Source organism: Littorina saxatilis, linkage group LG5 (genome assembly GCF_037325665.1).
Source record: "Littorina saxatilis isolate snail1 linkage group LG5, US_GU_Lsax_2.0, whole genome shotgun sequence".
Lineage (NCBI taxonomy): Eukaryota > Metazoa > Mollusca > Gastropoda > Littorinimorpha > Littorinidae > Littorina > Littorina saxatilis.
The window spans coordinates 33,884,834-33,905,170 of NC_090249.1; the positions used below are offsets into that span (position 1 = coordinate 33,884,834).

At 41.2% G+C, this 20,337-nt stretch overlaps 2 protein-coding genes across 3 annotated transcripts in view; both read right to left on the reverse strand.

The window, feature by feature from the left end:
* Nucleotides 1–19,162, reverse strand: part of LOC138966941 (patched domain-containing protein 3-like) — a 50,892-nt gene extending 31,730 nt beyond the window's left edge. The window contains exons 1-2 of one of the 2 annotated variants that reach the window (XM_070339349.1): nt 18,986–19,162; nt 15,458–15,809 (exon numbers count right to left, since the gene is read on the reverse strand). In XM_070339349.1, the coding sequence (XP_070195450.1) occupies nt 15,458–15,567 (110 nt within the window). In that variant the 5' untranslated portion in view covers nt 15,568–15,809; nt 18,986–19,162. Of the gene's footprint in view, nt 1–15,457; nt 15,810–16,960; nt 17,589–18,985 lie in introns of those variants that run through there. The other variant, XM_070339348.1, reaches the window with a different exon arrangement.
* Nucleotides 901–10,434, reverse strand: LOC138965941 (uncharacterized). Its single transcript, XM_070338023.1, has 3 exons — nt 4,108–10,434; nt 3,304–3,654; nt 901–911 (listed from the first exon to the last, which is right to left on the reverse strand). The coding sequence occupies exons 1-3, from the start codon at nt 10,415–10,417 to the stop codon at nt 901–903; spliced, it is 6,672 nt and encodes a 2,223-aa protein (XP_070194124.1). The 5' UTR covers nt 10,418–10,434.
* Nucleotides 19,163–20,337: the final 1,175 nt, after the last annotated feature.

Sequence of the window (20,337 nt, forward strand, 5' to 3'; positions counted from 1 at the left end):
CATCACCCAGTCATCACCACAACAAATCACTAACACAGTGTACTCAACTTGTGAAGTGTTTTTTTCTTGCTTTATTCATCAACATTTTGTTCTGAACAGTACAGACACACAAGTCAAAATAACTCATGTACTCCAGGCAGTGTAACAAGCACATCATGATCAAGTGTGCGTGTGTGTGCGTGTGTGTTGATGTGTAAGTATGTGTCACAAAGGGATAGCAGTGTATGAAAGCATGTTTATTTTTGAGAGTATGTTTTGACAGGAATTCTCATCTTAACAGTTTTAGCCAAATATCAGCACACACATCAAAATCTTCAAATAAACGCATCATACTTTTAGATTCACATTCGTAACACTCAACCATTCCAACATTCATGCCATACATCAAAAGTCTAAGAAGAGCAAACGCTCGATCGAGTCACTTTCGCAGTTCTGAATATTATATGAGGCATCAGATGGACAGGAAGAAATTGCTATTCACAACACAATGCATACCTGAAGAATGAGATTGCATGGATCGAGCAACAAAATATTTACCTTGGCATTAAAAATACTCTCATTAATCTCACATAAACAAACCCCATCAATAACTTAATTCACATAAACTAGCATCATTAATTTTTTTTCGAAGCAATCATATTAACAGTAGACACACTAACATTTGTTACTCTTAGACAGCTCAGTTTTGTCGAAAATGTTTGTTTTTTTCCAAAACCAGAAAACATACATTTTCGAGGATTCAATAACACAGGTAGGCCCACACTTAAGGATACAACTGATGAAATTCAAAACCTTGCCAGTGAGGGGAATCAACTCAGATATATCACAAAGAAAAGGCATAAGATGAACAATTCAGATCATAAATCACACATCTTCAGAAACAACTCTGAAATTGACAGGTCAACCCTGGCCTGAAACAAGTAAAAACTGTTACAACTTCAAACAACAAAACAGACATCCAAATACTGAAAAAACATTACTCCTGATAATTTTTCAAAAGTTATTTCTGTGACCAGCTTTGCTACCAACCATATTGTTAACACAATGAGCTGATGTGACCACTTGAAGCTAATTAACTGACACTTTTCACCTTGCACGCAGGGAACAGTTCTCTACTAAATCAACACAGCATAATAAAAGACAAGCGATGACCGATGAGTGGGCCAGATGCACCCCCCCCCTCCACACCCACCCACCCACATACATACTGATGGGCTACAGAGTAATAGTTGTTACCTTCCCTTAGATCAACTTAAGCTGAAAGTGTAAAAACTGGACAAACACACACACATACACACACACACACAGAATGACAGAACAAAAAAAAAGAAAAAAAAAGAAGCAATTCCAGTTACACCTGCCCTCCCGATTGGGGCAACCAGGCCAAAAAGGGCTGACATTCTGTAAGCAATCAAATTACAGCACGCACATAATGGCGTAAAAAGCCACCAGGGATATTTAATTCAACCAGCCTTTACACCTGAAGAAAAATCCAGTTCATTACAAATAAATGGAAAGGCAAAGCTGTGTGTGACAGTATGTGAGTCATTTCTTAAATTCTTACTTCCACAGGAGCAAATTCAACATACTTAAACATTATTAACTTTAAAAAAAAGTTTTTCATGTGAGCAGTCTCCACCCTCCTTGTCCCCAAAATGGAAAAAAAACAACTTGAGGAGTCAAGGTGAGCCTCGGAAGTCTCGACCCTGACCTTGTCCCCAAAATGGAGAAAAAAAAAGAAAAAAAAAAAACTTGCGGAGTCAAGGTGAGACTCGGAAGTCTCGACCCTGACCTTGTCCCCAAAATGGAAAAAAAACAAAAATAAAAAAAAAAAAAATTGAGGAGTCAAGGTGAGACTCGGAAGGTGAGACCCTGACCTTGTCCCCAAAATGGGGAAAAAAAACAACAACCTTGAGGAGTCAAAAAAAACTTGAGGAGTCAAGGTGAGACTCGGAAGTCTCGACCCTCCTTGTCCCCAAAATGGAAAAAAAAACCTTGAGGAGTCAAGGTGAGACTTGGAAGTCTCGACCCTCCTTGTTCCCAAAATGGGGGGGGGGGGGGGGGGGGGGACTAAAAAAAAACTTGAGGAGTCAAGGTGAGCCTCGGAAGCCTCAACCCTGACCTTGTCCCCGAAATGGAAAAAAAAAAAAAAATAAAAAATTGAGGAGTCAAGGTTAGACTCGGAAGTCTCAACCCTCCTTGTCCCCAAAATGGAAAAAAACAAACTTGAGGAGTCAAGGTGAGACTCGGAAGTCTCGACCCTCCTTGTCCCCAAAATGGAAAAAAACAAAACAAAAAAACAAAAAAAACCTTGAGGAGTCAAGGTGAGACTCGGAAGTCTCGACCCTCCTTGTCCCCAAAATGGAAAAAAAAAAAAAAAAAAAAAAAAAAAAAAAAAACCCTTGAGGAGTCAAGGTGAGACTCGGAAGTCTCGAGTCTCAACCCTCCTTGTCCCCGACATGGAAAAAAACAAAAAACTTGAGGAGTCAAGGTTAGACTCGGAAGTCTTGACCCTCCTTGTCCCCAAAATGGAAAAAAAAAAAAAAAAAAAAAACCTTGGGGAGTCAAGGTGAGACTCGGAAGTCTCAACCCTCCTTGTCCCCGACATGGAAAAAAACAAAAAACTTGAGGAGTCAAGGTTAGACTCGGAAGTCTTGACCCTCCTTGTCCCCAAAATGGAAAAAAAAAAAAAAAAAAAAAAAAACCTTGGGGAGTCAAGGTGAGACTCGGAAGTCTCGACCCTCCTTGTCCCCAAAACGGAGAAAAAAAAAGCAATACAGCACACATGTCCAATAGAGAACCAGGTTTCCAACAACACTACTAATGGAAGATGTATGTCCATATACAAACAATAAAGACGAACAATTACTTGTATGTCTGTAAACTCTCTCAAGTATGACAGGTAACACACTCTTGAAGCATTTTTTCAAAATGTCATTACACTACATGTACATGTAGATCTAGTTTAAGAGTGATACCTGACAGCCAAGAACAGGGTTTGTGATCTGAATTCTAGTATTTCAGCCTGTTAGTGAGCATATGTCCTGTAATCTCTTCCAATCAAAACAAAGTTGTGTGTCTCTAAACTCTCAAGTGACAAGTACCACTTAAGCAGCAGATTATTCAGGTGTCAAAACTCATTGCACTATCTAGTTTAAGACTGATCTATGGCAGCCCAGCACATTTTGTGATCTGAATACCAGCATTCCAGTACACCTGAAGAAACGCAGGACAGAGGCATGTTTGTAAACACAAGGTCAAGCATAGAGCCATGATCCGTTGTCACACATGAAATGAGCTGACGCAAGCCAAATCTTTTGCAAAGCCTGTCCAATGGCTTGGGAAGCTGTTTGTAAGCATCAGCGTTGAAATCTCCTCCAATCAAGATGAACTTGTGTGTCTCTAAACTCTCTTGGATGACACACTCCAATTCTGACAGGAGATCTGCAGCTGTGGTATGTGGTGGACTGTAGATGCCTACCACTACAAGCCCCTCAACAACACTGCTGAAGTCAACTTTTGTCAGCTCAATGTTCTTGTTGCGACTGATTTCAGAGGGACATGGGTCTACGGTCTCCTTCAAGTAGACCAGGCTTCCAGCATGTGGGCGGTGACAAGATGAAGGAGCAGTGTTCTTAGCAAGAACTTTGAATCCTGGAAGAGAGTAATGATCTACTTCATCTTTTTTGTCTTCCCATGTTTCAAACAAGAAGAGAACTTGTGCAGAAAGCACGTTTCTTTCTGTGTACAGATCCCCAATGTGTCTGTGAAGAGAGCGAGTGTTGTGGAACACAAGGACAAAAGATGATGATGCACATTCACCTAAGTTTGGTATGGCTGGAACCAACGGCTCTTTTCGCAGTCGTTCCATTTCAGTTTTCACTTGTGCTGAAACTTTTATCTTGTTTGGATCAAAGTTCAGGAGATGGAGGCCACTGAGGGTTTTTGCCCGGCTTAATGCCACATACACAAGGTGGTCTTGTGTTCTGCCTTCAAACGAGACAGCTACTTTTTCAAGCGTTGATCCTTGTGCTTTGTGAATTGTGACTGCAGAACACAGTGTCAGTGGAAACTGCTTCCGAAGGATTGCAATATTTTCCCGCCGACCTATCTTAAACTGCTTCACAGCCTGGAACACAGGAGTCCACTGCTTCTGAATGTCTGAGATAGCAGAGTACAAGTGTCTGTTGTCTGAACGAGCTTTCACACCAACATTTTCGTCGTCAAAAAGAATCCACACAACAGACACCTGGTCAGAGCACTCCCCACCTGTGTGGCCAACCTGTTTCAGCGTCCCAGAAGCCCCGTTGATCAGACCGTCTCCAAGATCGACATTGTGTACTACCATGTATCTGGCACCAACTTTGAGGTGGAGGGTATGGAGTAAGCTCTGGGTCTTGTCTGGGGTCAGCTGCTGTGCTTTTGACAGGAGTTCTTCTTTTAGGCAACCATCTATATCCCCCATGACAGAGTCTCTTGACACTACAGCTATGTCAGTGGATGGCAGCCGACACAGGGACAGGTTGTTGTGATGCTCTACCAGGCGTCTGCTGGGGAAGATGTGAAGAACCTCAGGCTCCACGCTTTTGACTACACGACTCTTGAACAGCTCTTCATCTTCTGCAATGTGCTTTCCTTCTCGCACTCTGTTTAGCGCCTCTGCAAAGATCTTGTCATCCCTCTGTCGCATGACAGTTTTTAGCTCATACAACCGGAACAAGTCTTGCCACAACACAGGAGCCAGATTTTCATATGTGCCCACACTTGGCTCAAAAACCCATCGGTCCATCACAGGTCTTAGCTGGAAGAGGTCCCCCACAGCAAGGACACTAACTCCACCAAATGGTCTGTCCACTTTCATCAGATCACGGAGCCTGTTGTCAATGAAAGAAAACATGCCTGCACCCACCATGCTCACTTCGTCAATAATGACAATCTTTAGTTCAGCCAGACTGGATCGAAGTGAGTTGAGCCGACTGAAGTCCAATTTCTGGTAGGTAGAGAGGCTCTGACTGGCTGGCATCATGAAGGCGGTATGAAGTGTCACACCTCTTATGTTGTAGGCTGCTTTGCCAGTGGGAGCACACAGCAGAACTCGGGTCGAGTCAGGGTTTTCACCAGCATGTGATCCCAGGAAACGAACAAGAGCATGATAAATAGCTGAAACAAGCCTGCTTTTCCCTACGCCAGCACCTCCAGACAAGAAATAGTAGAAAGGTAAAGCATGGCCCACTTTGACTAAATGAAGTACATGGTTGAAAAATGCTTGTTGTTCTTCATTCAAGGTACGCACCAAGGCATGGTACTCTTCTTCAGGAATTCTGTTAAGAAGACTTTCAGAGGTTATATTTGTGGTGCCCTTGGACCCCAGGTCCATCCCAATATCATACTGCTTGTGATGTTTTGCATTTGGGTGGAAGGCAGCATGAGTGTCGCTCTCCTGGTTGAACTGCCCCTGTCTACCTTCTAGGTCCTGTGCTTGTGGGGCGACCTGGTCCCAAGTCTCTGGTCTTTCTCCTTCCAGCTTCACTTTCTCTACTGCCTGGTCAACCTCTGTAGCTCTCTTCATGAAGGGTTCAGAGTTTTTCAAGATAAGCTCTTTCTTTTCTTGATAGTGCTCACGGTAAGAGCCATGGCAAGCGATGAGATCAGTGGTCTCGTTTCTCCAAGGGAGATAGAGCATCAACAGCTCCCTGTGATGTTTCTCAGAGTCATTCTCAACAGAGTATCTGACAGAACGTAGAACTTTGGGCTTCCTGCGTCTGTACAAAACTTTGCCATCATTAAGTTCATATGTTTCGCCTGATCTGTTGTCTCTGCCAGAAATCTCATCTGTGACATCTTCTTCGTCATCCCCTTCAGGAACAAATTCTTTCTTCGCTTCAGCTTTCTTTTGATAATTGTTTGATTTTTTCGTTTCAAAAGAAGTGGCAAATTCCGCCAAGCAGACGTTTTCAAGCTCTTTGGGCCTATCAGCGTAACGGTCGATGAGGCCTTTGCAGGCCACTTCAGTGTCATCATCGTCCATCACCTGAAGGGAGCTCAGGCTCTTCAACAGCACAACTCGTTCCTCAGGTGGGGATGTGTTAACGAAAATCACATCCCGACTGGATCGGCACATTGGAAGCTGCAAGAGCAGGTACACAGCTTCTTGTGCAGAAATTTCGCAGTGATTGAGAAATTTGTTTGCGATAATGCGTACCTGTTCTTTAACACTGTGGTTTCCACGCTTCACTTCATCTGATGTAGAACGCAGCAGGTCACTCATTCCCCTCTGGCTTTTGCTGATGTAGGTGAGAATATAGACAGCACAGGCGTAGGCATCGAGAATGAACTGGACATCTGTGTTTGCCATCCAGATCTGCGCCAGAGAGTCGTTGCGGCTGTTCATGCGCGTGTCTGATGGACTGCGCTGAAGAAATACTTTGGTATGTTTCAGGGCAAATCTGATTGCCAATATGTACTCCTCATGGGTCATGCCACAACGAATCAAAAATTCTTCAAAGGAGACGTCTTCAGTTTTGAGTTTGCCAACCTCGTCTTGAATTCGTTGCCAGTGTTCCTTGCAGTCTTCCTTATGCAGTTCCTCTTCATCAGGTGTGAGGGGTCGCATAATCTGTGTTTCTTTCATTGGTATGAGGGGAAAGCCAAATCTGCACAGATGTTTCCCTCCTTTTTTGCAGCTCTTTGAGTGCTTATGTTCATGCAGTTTTGACATTGCAGCCAATGGTCCCTCTTTGTGTCTCTGGCAAGTAATGTGCTTGTCGATGAAAGAAACTACCTCTTCATCACTGTCAGTATCTGCAACTGGAGCACCGTGCACCCAGAAAAGACAATGGATGTGCGGGGAGCCGCGCTGTTGATATTCAACTCGATAAAAGTAGTCTTTTACTTCACCAAGAGGCTGAAGAGGACCAAAGATGACTTTGCTAAAGAGAACTTGAATTCTGTAGTCGAAATGACGAGCACATGTGACTGGGTCCTTCTGAATGAGTTTTGATTTCTCCTGCCAGGTCAGGTTCTCCAGCTCATCATCTGTTTTGTCCTCATCATGCTGTAGTTTGTACATGACTCTCAGAAGATCTAACCAGTGGGTCTCGGCCGCAGAAAATGTAGCAAAGAATGTGGGCTCACCCAGCTGCCTGATCATTGCAAAGAGGTCTTTTTCTCGTGCCTGCCAATAAGGCGGGGAGGAACGCAGCGTCTTTAAAATTCTATAGCCCTCGTCTTGTCGTAACAAGTTTTCAATCACCCCTTCTCCTTTCAGCTGACCTGCTGTGTGACGAGTTTCAGAGCCTTTCACTTTCCGCAGGGCAGTCAGTGTCAGGTCCCTGATCTGTAGCATTTGCAGTTTTTTTAACTTAAAAAATATGTTAGAAATGACATTAGCAGCTCGTCTGTCCACATTACGGAGCTCTGCCTTGCAAATTTTGCTATAAGTCAGAGGTTTGATTCTCAGTTTGTTCTCAACACGGGGCTGACCACAGAATATAGAGGGGAACGATATTTCTTCACAGTCCTTGTCAAGAAAAATACTAAGAGGATGCTGACCCTCGCCTGGTGCAATTTTCATGGCTGCTTGACCATCGGCGGTATAGTCGTTTGGATGAAGGAGGGTATCTTTATTTCCCCTTCCAAGTATTTCCTCAGGGCCTTCTTCAACCCAGTCTTTATCCTCATCTTCTTCCTGGTCAATTTCTTTATTTGTTTTCATGTGCACTACACTTTCTGAAGTAAGATCTCCAGCTTGCACCCCTTCTTGCTGCTGTGCTATAAAAATATCTTCCACCCCTTCTTTTTGCTGATCTGGTACAAAAACATCTTCCACACCTTTTTGCTGCTGAGATACAAAAACATCTTCCACACCTTCTTTTGGATGCTGAGATACAAAACCATCTTCCGCACCTTCTTTTGGATGCTGAGATACAAAACCATCTTCCACACCTTCTTTTGGCTGCTGAGACACAAAAACATCTTCCACACCTTCTTTTGGCTGCTGTGATACAAAAACATCTTCCATCCCTTCTTTTGGTTGCTGTGGTACAAAATGAACTGACTCACAATCTTGCCATTCAGGCCTGTACCAAGAATTGTCAATGTGTATACCCTCTGCCTTGTACATGGCACTATGCTCTGTCAGCCATCTTGCAGCGTCAAATATTTTTTTTGGCCTGACATTTTCAAAATGATAGGAAGACTTGTAGTGAATGCGCCGCTGAAGTTTCAATGCAACAGTTTCAGTGTCCTCAAAGCGACGTGGTAGTGACGTCACTGTAGCACAAACATCAACAGGCACATTAACTACATTTCCTCGAATGCCAAACTGGCGATCAACGCCTAGTTCACGAAGCTGCATGAATGGTATTCTAGGACAGACGCACCTTTCTTCAAGTGTGGTCAGTCCTTGAAGCTCTGGTGGAATGACAGGGAACTGCAGACCATTGGAAACAGCAAGATCAGGCAGGGTGTTGTTTTGAATATTTCGCAGGCAAGTTGAACACAACCACTCTGTGTCTGCAAAGCTTTTTGTGCCTCTCAAACAAAGTTCAATAAGTGGCTTTTTCACGCCTTTTTGTTCTAGCAGAGCTGGACTTGGAGCGACAGACACAGAGTGTTTGTAGAACATACCATTACAACATGTACATACAAAGACAGGGCCATGGTTAATGCAGGAATAAAATTTCTTTTTTGTTTCAATGAGAAGATGTTCTTCATCATGAACAACATACCTTGATGTCTTTGTTTTCCTTTTTTTCCTCATCAACTCTTTGGCCCTAAGTGCATTCATTCTTTGATAAAAGGGATCATTTCTACGTTTTGCTTTTCTTTCTCTGTCTTTTTGTGACTCCTTTTCCCTGTACATCTGATTTTCTCTCCTTTTCCTGATGCCGTCTTGCTCTTTATATCTTTCCTGCTGTCGGTAAGCCTCACTCATTCTTCTTTTCACTTTCCCTTCCTTCCCCTTCAAAGATTCTTTCTGACGATATTCCTGACTCATTCTTCTTCTGACTTTCCCTTCCTTCTCCTTCAAAGATTCTTTCTGGCGGTATTCCTGACTCATTCTTCTTCTGACTATTCCTTCCTTCTCCTTCAAAGCTTCTTTCTGACGGTATTCCCGACTCATTCTTCTTTTTACCTTCCCTTCCTTCTCCTTTAAAGATTCTTTCTGGCGGTATTCCTGACTCATTCTTCTTCTGACTTTCCCTTCCTTCTCCTTCAAAGATTCTTTCTGGCGGTATTCCTGACTCATTCTTCTTCTGACTATTCCTTCCTTCTCCTTCAAAGCTTCTTTCTGGCGGTATTCCCGACTCATTCTTCTTTTTACCTTCCCTTCCTTCTCCTTTAAAGATTCTTTCTGGCGGTATTCCCGACTCATTCTTCTTTTTACCTTCCCTTCCTTCTCCTTTAAAGATTCTTTCTGGCGGTATTCCTGACTCATTCTTCTTCTGACTTTCCCTTCCTTCTCCTTCAAAGATTCTTTCTGGCGGTATTCCTCACTCATTCTTCTTCTGACTATCCCCTCCTTCTCCTTCAAAGCTTCTTTCTGACGGTATTCCCGACTCATTCTTCTTCTGACTTTCCCTTCCTTCTCCTTCAAAGCTTCTTTCTGACGATATTCCTGACTCATTCTTCTTTTTACCTTCCCTTCCTTTTCAATCAGTGCTTCTTTCTGACGATAGGCCTGACTCTCTCTCATTCTTGATTTTTCTTCCCTTTCTTTTCTTGTTTCATTGCCTCTAAAATCAGCATCTTGCCTTTTTTTCTGAATGTACATTCTTTTCTTTTCTGCTCTGTCCCTTTTTTTCTTTTGCTGGTTTTGAAAAGCAATCTGCCTCTCCAATTCCTTGGCAAAAAGGAGTTCCTCGGGCCTGCAAGGCATATCTTGCAGACGCTGAGGTGGAGCGCAGGCAGCAGAGGGAGCATGCACGTCCAGCACGGTTTCGTAGTGGTTGTTGTTCAAGTGATTGATGTAAATCACTTCGCCACACGTTTGCAACCTTTTGGATATGACAGCTGGATCGTGCATGTGCCAGCCCCCTTTCCCCTGCAGTATGCGGTACACGCTGATCCTGGTAGACAGGAGAAAGGCTGCCGCAAAAATCTCCACCTCTGTGGCCCACACCCCATTGTTTCTCATACGAGACTGCCAAAGATACGCCTCTGCAGACCCGCCATTCCAGAAAAACCTTTCAAAATCACTCCTGTACACAGAACATGCAATAAAGTCACACACAGCTTGCCTAAACACAGCATGTGAATCTTCAGCACCTGTCACACAGCGACTCAAGGAACGAAAAAAGCAATTGCCATCACCTCCTGTGGACAGCACCACTTGTGGTGCACCAACAGTAGGTTGGCAAGTTGCTGAAAAAAACATCTGCTGAAAAGATACATCTAACTGCTGGCACAAACGCATTTGCCAGTGCAAATCAACAGGAGAAAATGGGACAGACATAAGTGAAACACTTGCAGACAAACACTTGTGAGTTTGAAAGCGCTGAAATGTTGAAAATCTCTTTTTACAAGAAGAACAAAAGGAACATTTGTGGTTGTCAAATGATGGCTGACTACTGTATTTCTTTTGGCATTTCTCACACTCCATGCTTCCAGACAAACAAATAATGTGGACAAAAAGTGAATGAACTGGAAGTCTCTTTTAAATAGTCTGCCTAGAAAAAAAAATGACTGGTACAAATAGTGGCAACACTGACCACAAGAAAACATTCCCAAGAAAGCAGCACTAACAGAAACAAAATGACTGACCGGACATGCTGTGTGGCACTGAAAATGAAGCAGCGCTGGCAACGTCTGCAAATGTTATTTCAACAAAGAACAGAGAAGTTTTTTGTTGTTGTTTTTTTAAAGAGAAAAGGTAGTGAACTTCAACATGGAATAAAACAGCACTCTAATGTTAAATAAACAGAAATCTTTCAAATGGTAAATACTATCAAATAAAAAAAGGAAAAAGAAAAAAACAGAACAGCATTATTCAACACAACAACAAAACACAAGCAAAATGAAAAGTAACAGATGATGTGATTATCATGATAACAACTAGCCTAATAAGAATCAGTTTCTGTAAAAAATTTAATAAAAAGACTGAAGAAGACCAAACATGCACTACTGCAGACGGCATTGTGTCAAGACCAAGACCTGAACATAAATTGACTAGCAACTTCTCAACATACTGTGATTAATTATACATTACACTGCAAAAGGTTCAGTGTACATTTGACTAAATAATTCATACTTATTTCCTTGCAAACAAGTGATTTTTAATTGTTTTTCTTCAATTTTAAATGAAGCAGACGGCACTCAGTCTTGAATTACTGATTAACTCCCTTGATTGATTGTCTCTGCTAGCCAAGAGGAAATAAAAAAGGTAATGCATGTGTAGCCAAGACTGAGTCAAGCCAAGACCAAAACCTACTTGTTTTGAGTCCCTGATAGCCCACCTGTTTTTAGTTGTTTTTTTAATTTTAACTTTAGACAGCCGGTTTCTTTTCTGGTACTGAAAGCTCAGTGTCGGTAACATTATCAGAGTTGTCAACTGATACGGATTTTCCCGTATCCGTTACGTTTTTTTCTCCAGATTTTTGGAACTGATACGGGAAATCGCCCTCAACACGGAAAAGCTTGCAATGACAAGCGATCGTCACTGTTACGTTCAGAATCGGGTCAGAAGTTAGGTCTCGATGGCGTGTACCTTCCGTTACTTGCATCAACACCATGTCAGTGACCTCTCACAACCCTAGTTCATACACAGTACACATTACAGTGGACAGCACACATAACACTTTTCCCAAGTGTGTTCTTTTCCCTACCTTACATTTTCCCAGCATGGGCGTGCTTGAGCTCCGTCCTACTTTGCTCAGGCTTATGCAACGTTACTTTTCGCTTGTCAGCTTTTTCATATAAAGAATCAGCTTTTAAAACAAATTAATACCAACAAAGAGTTTTTTTATTTAGGATCTTGACATTGTATATACTTGTAGCCAGGTTCTTGTAACTTTCTGTAAGTTATGATTTTAAAAACTGAACTTCTATTTATGTTTTTTACTACAACCCCATAAATTTCAAGGGGGGTAACTTTTTTCTACAAACCATACAATTTCAAGGGGGATAACTTTTTCTTTCCATTATTCTTATGAGAATAAGTAACAACATAAAGCACATTGGTAAATAATAATTGAAGAAAATTTTACAGATAACTACTGTCTTATCTACTATGTTCTGAATGTATTTCTTATTAAGTTTATTGTCTATATAAAAAGTGCACAAACACACACATAAAAGCAGGAACTTTTTTTTTTTTTTCAAAACAAGATTCTGAGCTGAAACACTGACACATGAAAAAGGAGAAGTGATTAGATCCTTTCATTATGTTCAGTAATGTTTTGTTAAAGTGGCTGTCCAGTGTAGCTATAAGGGAAATATAAAGGGATCTCTGCTTTTTTCATTTGTTTAATTAAATTACAAGCAGAGGCTCCAAAATGCATTAAAAGCAATAAACCAAAAACACAAATCAAGGTTCCTATCATGTTGTATGCGATAATGCCGTGCGCAGTGTATATTTTTTTGGTCTTGTGATACAGTTTTTTTGCAAGGTGTTGCCGAACAGAAAAGGCTAGTTATCTCCCTTGTTTTTCTGATAACGTTCGTAAAAGGCTACAGATGTAAATACTTTGATGTAAAGAATAATCCTACAAAGTTTCAATCACATCCGATGAACTTTGTCAAAGATATAAAATGTCTAATTTTTCCTTTGACGCTGACCTGTGACCTTGAAAAAGGTCAAAGGTCAACGAAACCATCGTTAAAGTGTAGAGGTCATTGGAGGTCACGACTAAACAAAATATGAGCCCGATCGCTTTGATAGTTTCCGAGAAAAGTCCAACGTTAAGGTGGTGTCTACTTACGGCCGGCCGGACGGCCGGCCGGACAGACTAACACTGACCGATTACATAGAGTCACTTTTTCTCAAGTGACTAATCAAACGAGAACTAATAGGGACACGAACTCAAGCGAACGCTTATATTACGTGCCCTCATAGTTTGATTACATCATATTCTATTGCAAATCAAGTTTTCAACCATTTTCTTTTAACTTCATTTTTCCATGTCCATTCACGCTTTTGGGCCATAATTCTGAGAATGAACCTTACATATCATTTGTATAACTCTTTTTCTAATAGATACACATAATGCATGAATTTTGATAGCATTTTTCATCGAAGGCAAATTTGACGAAATTGCCATAAACGGTTTCGCATATTTCCGAATTATTGTAAGGTTGTCCTCCATCATGAGCAAGTTCGGTGGAACTGCCATAATGACGACAACATTTTCATCGATTTGAAAGAAGTGTCTCTGTTTTACCGACTGCGGACGCAAAACAATATCTGTGTTACTGCCATACAAAGAAAGGAAGGAATGAAGTCGAGAAGGAAAAACGAAGGAATGAAAGATCTAGATGTGACGCCAAGGGTGTCAGAATATACTCTGACCACAGGCACATGACAGGGGTAGGGCTCTCCTACTTTAGTATAATATGAAAGGCAGTACGACAGCTTAAAGCCATATGTACTCGATGACTATACACGCTAATTGCTTTACCAACAGCTGGAGACATGCTAAATTAAGTTCCCTGCAAGATATTGTGGTCTAGGACCCCTTAAATGTTGAGATATTTGAATTTTTATTTTGATCTAGATCGTCTTAGTTATAGATTTGCCAACAGAGGGAACGTTGACGCAAGGGAAATAACTCCGCGTCTTTGTTGACATCCTCACTTTTTCAGAGGCTAGAACAAGCTGTAATGCATGTATATGGTCCGCGCATGGCGACATATCGTCATTACATGGTCTTATGGTGCGTTTGACATCGATTGTGGGCAAACTACACTTTGTAAACACGGGAGCGCGTACATATGCCTTTAAATCTGTCGGGTTAACGTTTGCAAGGGATTTAAAAGAGTGAATACTCTTGCTTTTATTGAGGGTAACTTTCCAAACGTGCTCCTTGTTCATGTGTTTCAGACACACCTTTTGCTAGTGACTGGCCTACAATGTCACGTACGAAAGATTGCCTCAGTAAAAGCAAAAGGGTTCAGCGTTATTTTCGAGTCAGAGCACTGGACTTGTGATCCTATGGTCGTGGGTTCGAATCCGGGCCGGGACGGACACGGGCAGTTACGTGCAGACCCAGAGACGGTATCCATGTCCCATCCCCGTGTTACCACAGTGGCACGTAAAAGACCTCGGTCATACTGCCATAAGTGCAGATGGCTGATACCACCTAAACACGCATACACTTGTGTATCTCATTAAAGTCGGGGTAAAATCCGGAAACATGCCTCATGGCTTTGCCGTGAGGGCGTAAACCTTAAATTTCTCTCTCAGTTATTTCCGTACATCGTTCGTGAGGAGTTGGTGGCTTTGAACATCAACGTAGCTCTGCATTTAAAATCAGTAGAAAATGGAATCAGCATAAAAAAGACTATGTTGTTAATGCCCATCAATTCTAATTAAGGAAAGCATCTAGCTAGATTCACATGTGTATACAGGTTGTGTGACATTGTATATATTTTTTATTTTGTAAGAAGAGGTTGTTTAAAAAAGATATTCATATCTATAAAACTGTGGGGGCTGTTTTATAAGTGGTCTCACTCTTTCCCTTCCTATCCTTGATAGCAACACCTTCAATCTGCTTTGACCCACATCTTTATTCAAGTATGTGAGTATAGATAGGCTAGTTGCTTTTGAAAGAAGTTATTTTTATCTGTTAGATTTTGTTGTCTCTTGTTTTTGATAAAGCTTATCTACGACGTGAGAAATCTCTTCGTAAAAGACAGCATGCATATTATAGAAAACAAATGAAACAAGACAGGAAAGACTAGCACTGGAAGAAAAAAATTGGGGCCTATACATATCAGAATTTCTTGTGAAAAAAGGCTCGTTCAACATTGTTTTCTATTTCCTAAAATTTTGACATTTTAATGACAACTTTAATGAGCAAACTAATTAATTAATGTTTAAGCTTCCGAGCTGCAATGCAATCACAAAGTCCGGACTTTGTCAAAGATTGCTTGACCAAAATTTGAATCAATTTGGTTGAAAAATGAGGGCGTGACTGTGCGGCCTCAACTTTCACAAAAATCCGGATATGACGTCACCAAAGACATTAATCACAAAAATGAAAAAAACCCATCTCAAGTTTCATGAAGATTGGTCCAGTAGTTTTCTCTGAATCGCTCTACACACACACACACACACACACACCACGACCCTCGTTTCGATTCCCCATCTATGTCAAAACATTTAGTCATAACTTGACTAAATTTAAAAAGAATCCCACAAAGATTAGAAAGATTGACAGACAGAAAGGCAGAAAGAAAGAAAAAAGAATGAAAGAACGAAAAAGAGAGAAATAAAGAAGGACAGAAACAAATAACTTACCTATCAAAGTTTCCTTCCAAGAATTTGGTGATGCCATTACTGATTCGTGTGAGGCACCCGGGTTTGCTGTTCTCCTGCTGTGACCTCCCGGATGCTTCTTTTTTTTCCATGATGCTTCTCTCTCTAAATCTCACTTTATGGACAATTTTTAAGACGGTGTTTAGATCACAATTATCAGGCTATGTTTCTCCCCCGAAATCTTACGCAAAGAACGGTGAACGGTGTCTAATTCATAGTTATAAGCCTGTTGATCTTTTATTTCGACGACACAGTTTTTCTTTTGAAGTATTATTTGATTTTACAATTGCAGTGGTTTCTTGGAAGATCTGGCTTGTGGAACTTTCTTGGTTAGCTGAAAAAAACCCAGATACATGTTAATTGTTACGTATACAACGGTATAGAGTAAGTGGAAGGATAGGGGAACGGAGAGAGAGAGAGAGAGAGAGAGAGAGAGAGAGAGAGAGAGAGAGAGAGAGAGACACACACACACACACACACACACACACACACACACACACACACACAGCATAAGACAAACATGCAGATGAACAGACTGGCAGGTAAAGGTTATATGAGCAGGAAGACAGACAGACAGACAGACAAAAGGCAGACATGCAGACACACATACGTATACTAACTTAAAAGACATAAATACAAATTTCAAACATTTCTTCAACTTACAATCACAATTCAGTGTTAACAACCTTGTTCCGAGAATCGACCGGCAGTGTTTCACTTGACAAGAAACAACACGACTTCTTTGGTACTGAACAGAATAACAGAATATAAACCTGCTTTTCTGAGCAGGTTGTTGCGTGGCAACGCGACAAGCAACTATAATTGGTTAAGGTTATTATCTACGCGCGCGATGCGATGACCATAACTGAGAGATGATTATTATAATGCATCAACTAGGCTACTGCGTCAGACCAGGAGGGGAAGAAACAACACGACTTCTTTGGTACTGAACAGAATAACAGGATATAAACCTGCTTTTTTGCGCAGGTCGTTGCTTGGTAAAGCGACAAGCAACTATGTAATTGGTTTCCGACAAAATCTGACTTAAGGTTATTATCTACGCGCGCCATGCGATGACCATAACTGAGAGATGATTATAAAATGCATCAACTACTGCTCTCTTTCGTCAGACCAGGGAGAAAGAGCAGGGAGAAACAAGAGCAGGAATAGAAACACAAAGAAGCAGAACAAAAACTTGAAGCAGCAGTGGCCACCACTACCACACCAGTACCAAAAACAACAGAAACCCACCGTAAAACATAACCATAGATACACAGACTTATAACCACAGACACACACAGACCCTACCCCAACACAAACACACACGCACACACACTCAAACCCTACTCACACACACACACACACACACAAACCTATCCCCACACACACACGCACACACATACTGACACACACACACACCCCACACACACACATACTGACACACACAAACACACACACACATTCTGTAACAGGAACTGATCTTACCTTTACTGAGGATTCACTTTTTCAACCACCCAAGTTTGACACTGTCTCACCAAAAGTTCAACACGCCTTCCTGCTTACACAACTACAGAAAATCCCGCATTCAATAGCAAAACAGTACTCGAATCATCGCTCTTTAAACCACTAATAGTACATGTACTGCCTTGTCAGTGTAGCTCTCCCAAACATGTGTCGTCTAGCTGCTCAAACTCTCGTCTCTAATCAATGCGTGGTAGTCGACACACTCCGTTTCACCTCAGTGGAGATGCGTCATCATTTGACCATTACACATTCCAACCTCTGAGTATGTTCCTGGGTCTTCTTTACTTTGACACTTGAACGGACTGAGCGTGTTTCCACTATTTGCTGAAGGTGAGACACTTCTCTCGTAACACGAGATTTCAGTACCCAAGTACCGTCCTACTGCAAATGTCCTCTACGTCAGCGGAAAAACCTTGTCCACCCGGCTCGGCCACATGTGAAAAACAACTGACGATGTCGACTAATTCTGTATTCAGGAGCTGCTGCAGGGTATTAGCAGTCGGAGCTCATTGTGTATCGTTGTTGCAGTAGGGTACTATCACAGCAGCTAGAGTCCACGCGAACTCATGGCAAGACACGCGAAAGAGTTGTATGCGTTACATGTGTGTTCACTCAAACGTATCGATCGATCGTTGTATAAGGGTTTGCATGTGTACAGGCGCTTGAAAAAAAGTATTCATCTGTTTTGGCTCACTGCAAGTAATACGGAATGTTTTAGTCACATAGTCGAATACGTCTGCCGACATAGTAAAAGGATACAAGGATACAACATGTTTTTTTGCAAACCTCATACACTCCGAATGACCCCAGCTAACACAGACACTCACAGGGTCGCATGACACTATGATTTATTGCAGTCGAACTGGAGACTTGTGAAGTCTTCTTGACGATAACATTCCAGGTCTCTGTGTCTTATCAGAGACATACATACTTCTATCTATGTATCTGGTCTTATGTAAGATCCCGTTGAAAACCGCGAAAAGTTTGTTTGAGTACATCGGATTCTAGGTCACAATTCTGTCTTTTGGCCACGAAGTTGCCACTCTATCTCATAGATTAAGAGACTTAAAGGTTTAAACAAATATATTTGAGACGCTAAACATGAACTTGAACGTTATCTTGACTGAATGTTCGTCGAGAGCTGAAACCGTACAAACTTTCACGGCATTTTCAAAACAGCCATAACAGCCAGTAACAGTGTACTGGCCACTGTCTGATTGCCCAGATCAGCCAGACCTTGTCACGAATTGGTCTTTGACGAAAGACAACAACAACAAACAACAACAACAACAACAACAACAACAACAACAACAACAACAACAACAACAACAACAACAACAACAACAACAACAACAACAACAACAACAACAACAACAACAACCGTCTGTATTACTCGAATCACAAACGACGTCAAAGTGAGGGGCTCAAGCTTTGTTTGCGAGTTTAAAGCTTATGATACTCGGGTATTATAGACTCAAGCATGGCAGTGCCCGGGTGGATTTTATGGCTTGGCAGACACCCAGCGCATTAAATTCCCTGACGGTCGTTCAGTGTTGAAGCCAGCATAGCTATTGGTAGATTTTGTTCTATGGATCTATTGGGTCGCTTATGAAACGACTGGTGCAGGTGCACTATGTAGGCCTTATATAATGCGCCAAAAAATATGTGCACTTTACGAACGGATCAAACCGGGGAGAGATGAAGCGATGGTCTGTTTCATGCGGTCTTAACGGGTGTTTGAGCTTTGAAAATGAGGTGTATAATTTGTTTTGTGTATTTAGGCTCGAGGTGTTATAATCTACTTTCTAACCGCAGTCTCTCCTTTCTGTTGCGAACCAAAGAATAGGCAACTATAATTTCAAACATGTCAAAAATCCATGGACGTTTTTCTATCAGAAAATCTTTTAACATGTTTTTATATCTAAACAACGAAGTGACTGTGGTAAGATGAACAAAGTTAAAAAAACAAAGGAATACTGTACTCACCGATACAAGAACGAGACAAGACGGTACGAATTTTCGCTTATGGAAGCTTCATCAGGAAAAACAAGAACACAAAAGACAACAAAAAGCAGACGCAACACGGAACGAACAAGGTTTGAAAGAAAATGGAGGGGAACACGCAAAAAAGGGAAGGAACTCTAGGAACGGAAATGAATGAAAGGGGAGAGAAGTGGTTGGATGATGTCATGGGCACAGGCATACTAGACTAAAAGTGATACACATTCATAAAAGGGGGAGGGGAAAGAAAAACAAGTCGCGTAAGGCGAAAATACAACATTTAGTCAAGTAGCTGTCGAACTCACAGAATGAAACTGAACGCAATGCCAATGCAACGCAGCAAGACCGTAGCATCGTCAGTCCACCGCTCACGGCAAAGGCAGTGAAATTGACAAGAAGAGCGGGGTAGTAGTTGCGCTGAGAAGGATAGCACGCTTTTCTGTACCTCTCTTCGTTTTAACTTTCTGAGCGTGTTTTTAATCCAAACATATCATATCTATATGTTTTTGGAATCAGGAACCGACAAGGAATAAGATGAAATTGTTTTTAAATTGATTTCGAAAATTTAATTTTGATAATAATTTTTATATTTTTAATTTTCAGAGCTTGTTTTTAATCCAAATATAACATATTTATATGTTTTTGGAATCAGAAAATGATGGAGAATAAGATGAACGTAAATTTGGATCGTTTTATAAAAAATATTTTTTTTTTTACAATTTTCAGATTTTTAATGACCAAAGTCATTAATTAATTTTTAAGCCACCAAGCTGAAATGCAATACCGAAGTCCGGGCTTCGTCGAAGATTACTTGACCAAAATTTCAACCAATTTGGTTGAAAAATGAGAGCGTGACAGTGCCGCCTCAAATTTCACGAAAAGCCGGATATGACGTCATCAAAGACATTTATCCAAAAAATGAAAAACACGTCTGGGGATATCATACCCAGGAACTCTCATGTCAAATTTCATAAAGATCGGTCCAGTAGTTTAGTCTGAATCGCTCTACACACACACACAGACAGACAGACACACACACATACACACACACACACACACACACACACACACACACACACACACACACACACACACACATACACACATATAATCTTATGTACACCAAAGGCAGTGAAACATATCCATGGATATCATTTGTAAAACAATTGTTACAAGTCATTGGATTAGATCATGTGTGGAAAAATCAATCCACTTTTAATGTCAAAAGGTTAAAATATGTTATATGTCAAAAATTGGAACTCCAATATATACAATTCTGGAAAGGTCAAATAAGAAGTTCACCAAAGTTAAATTTTTATCAAAAAATAGTAACAAAT

What these genes read in the sequence shown, in the direction of transcription:
- LOC138965941 (XM_070338023.1), bottom strand. Translation starts at nt 10,417, where the DNA reads ATGCGTTTGTGCCAGCAGTTAGATGTATCTTTTCAGCAGATGTTTTTT. An exon ending in TGTGAAGCAGTTTAAGATAG is followed by an intron (nt 3,655 to 4,107) that starts GTCGGCGGGAAA and finishes ACTCTCTTCCAG; the next exon opens with GATTCAAAGTTCTTGCTAAG.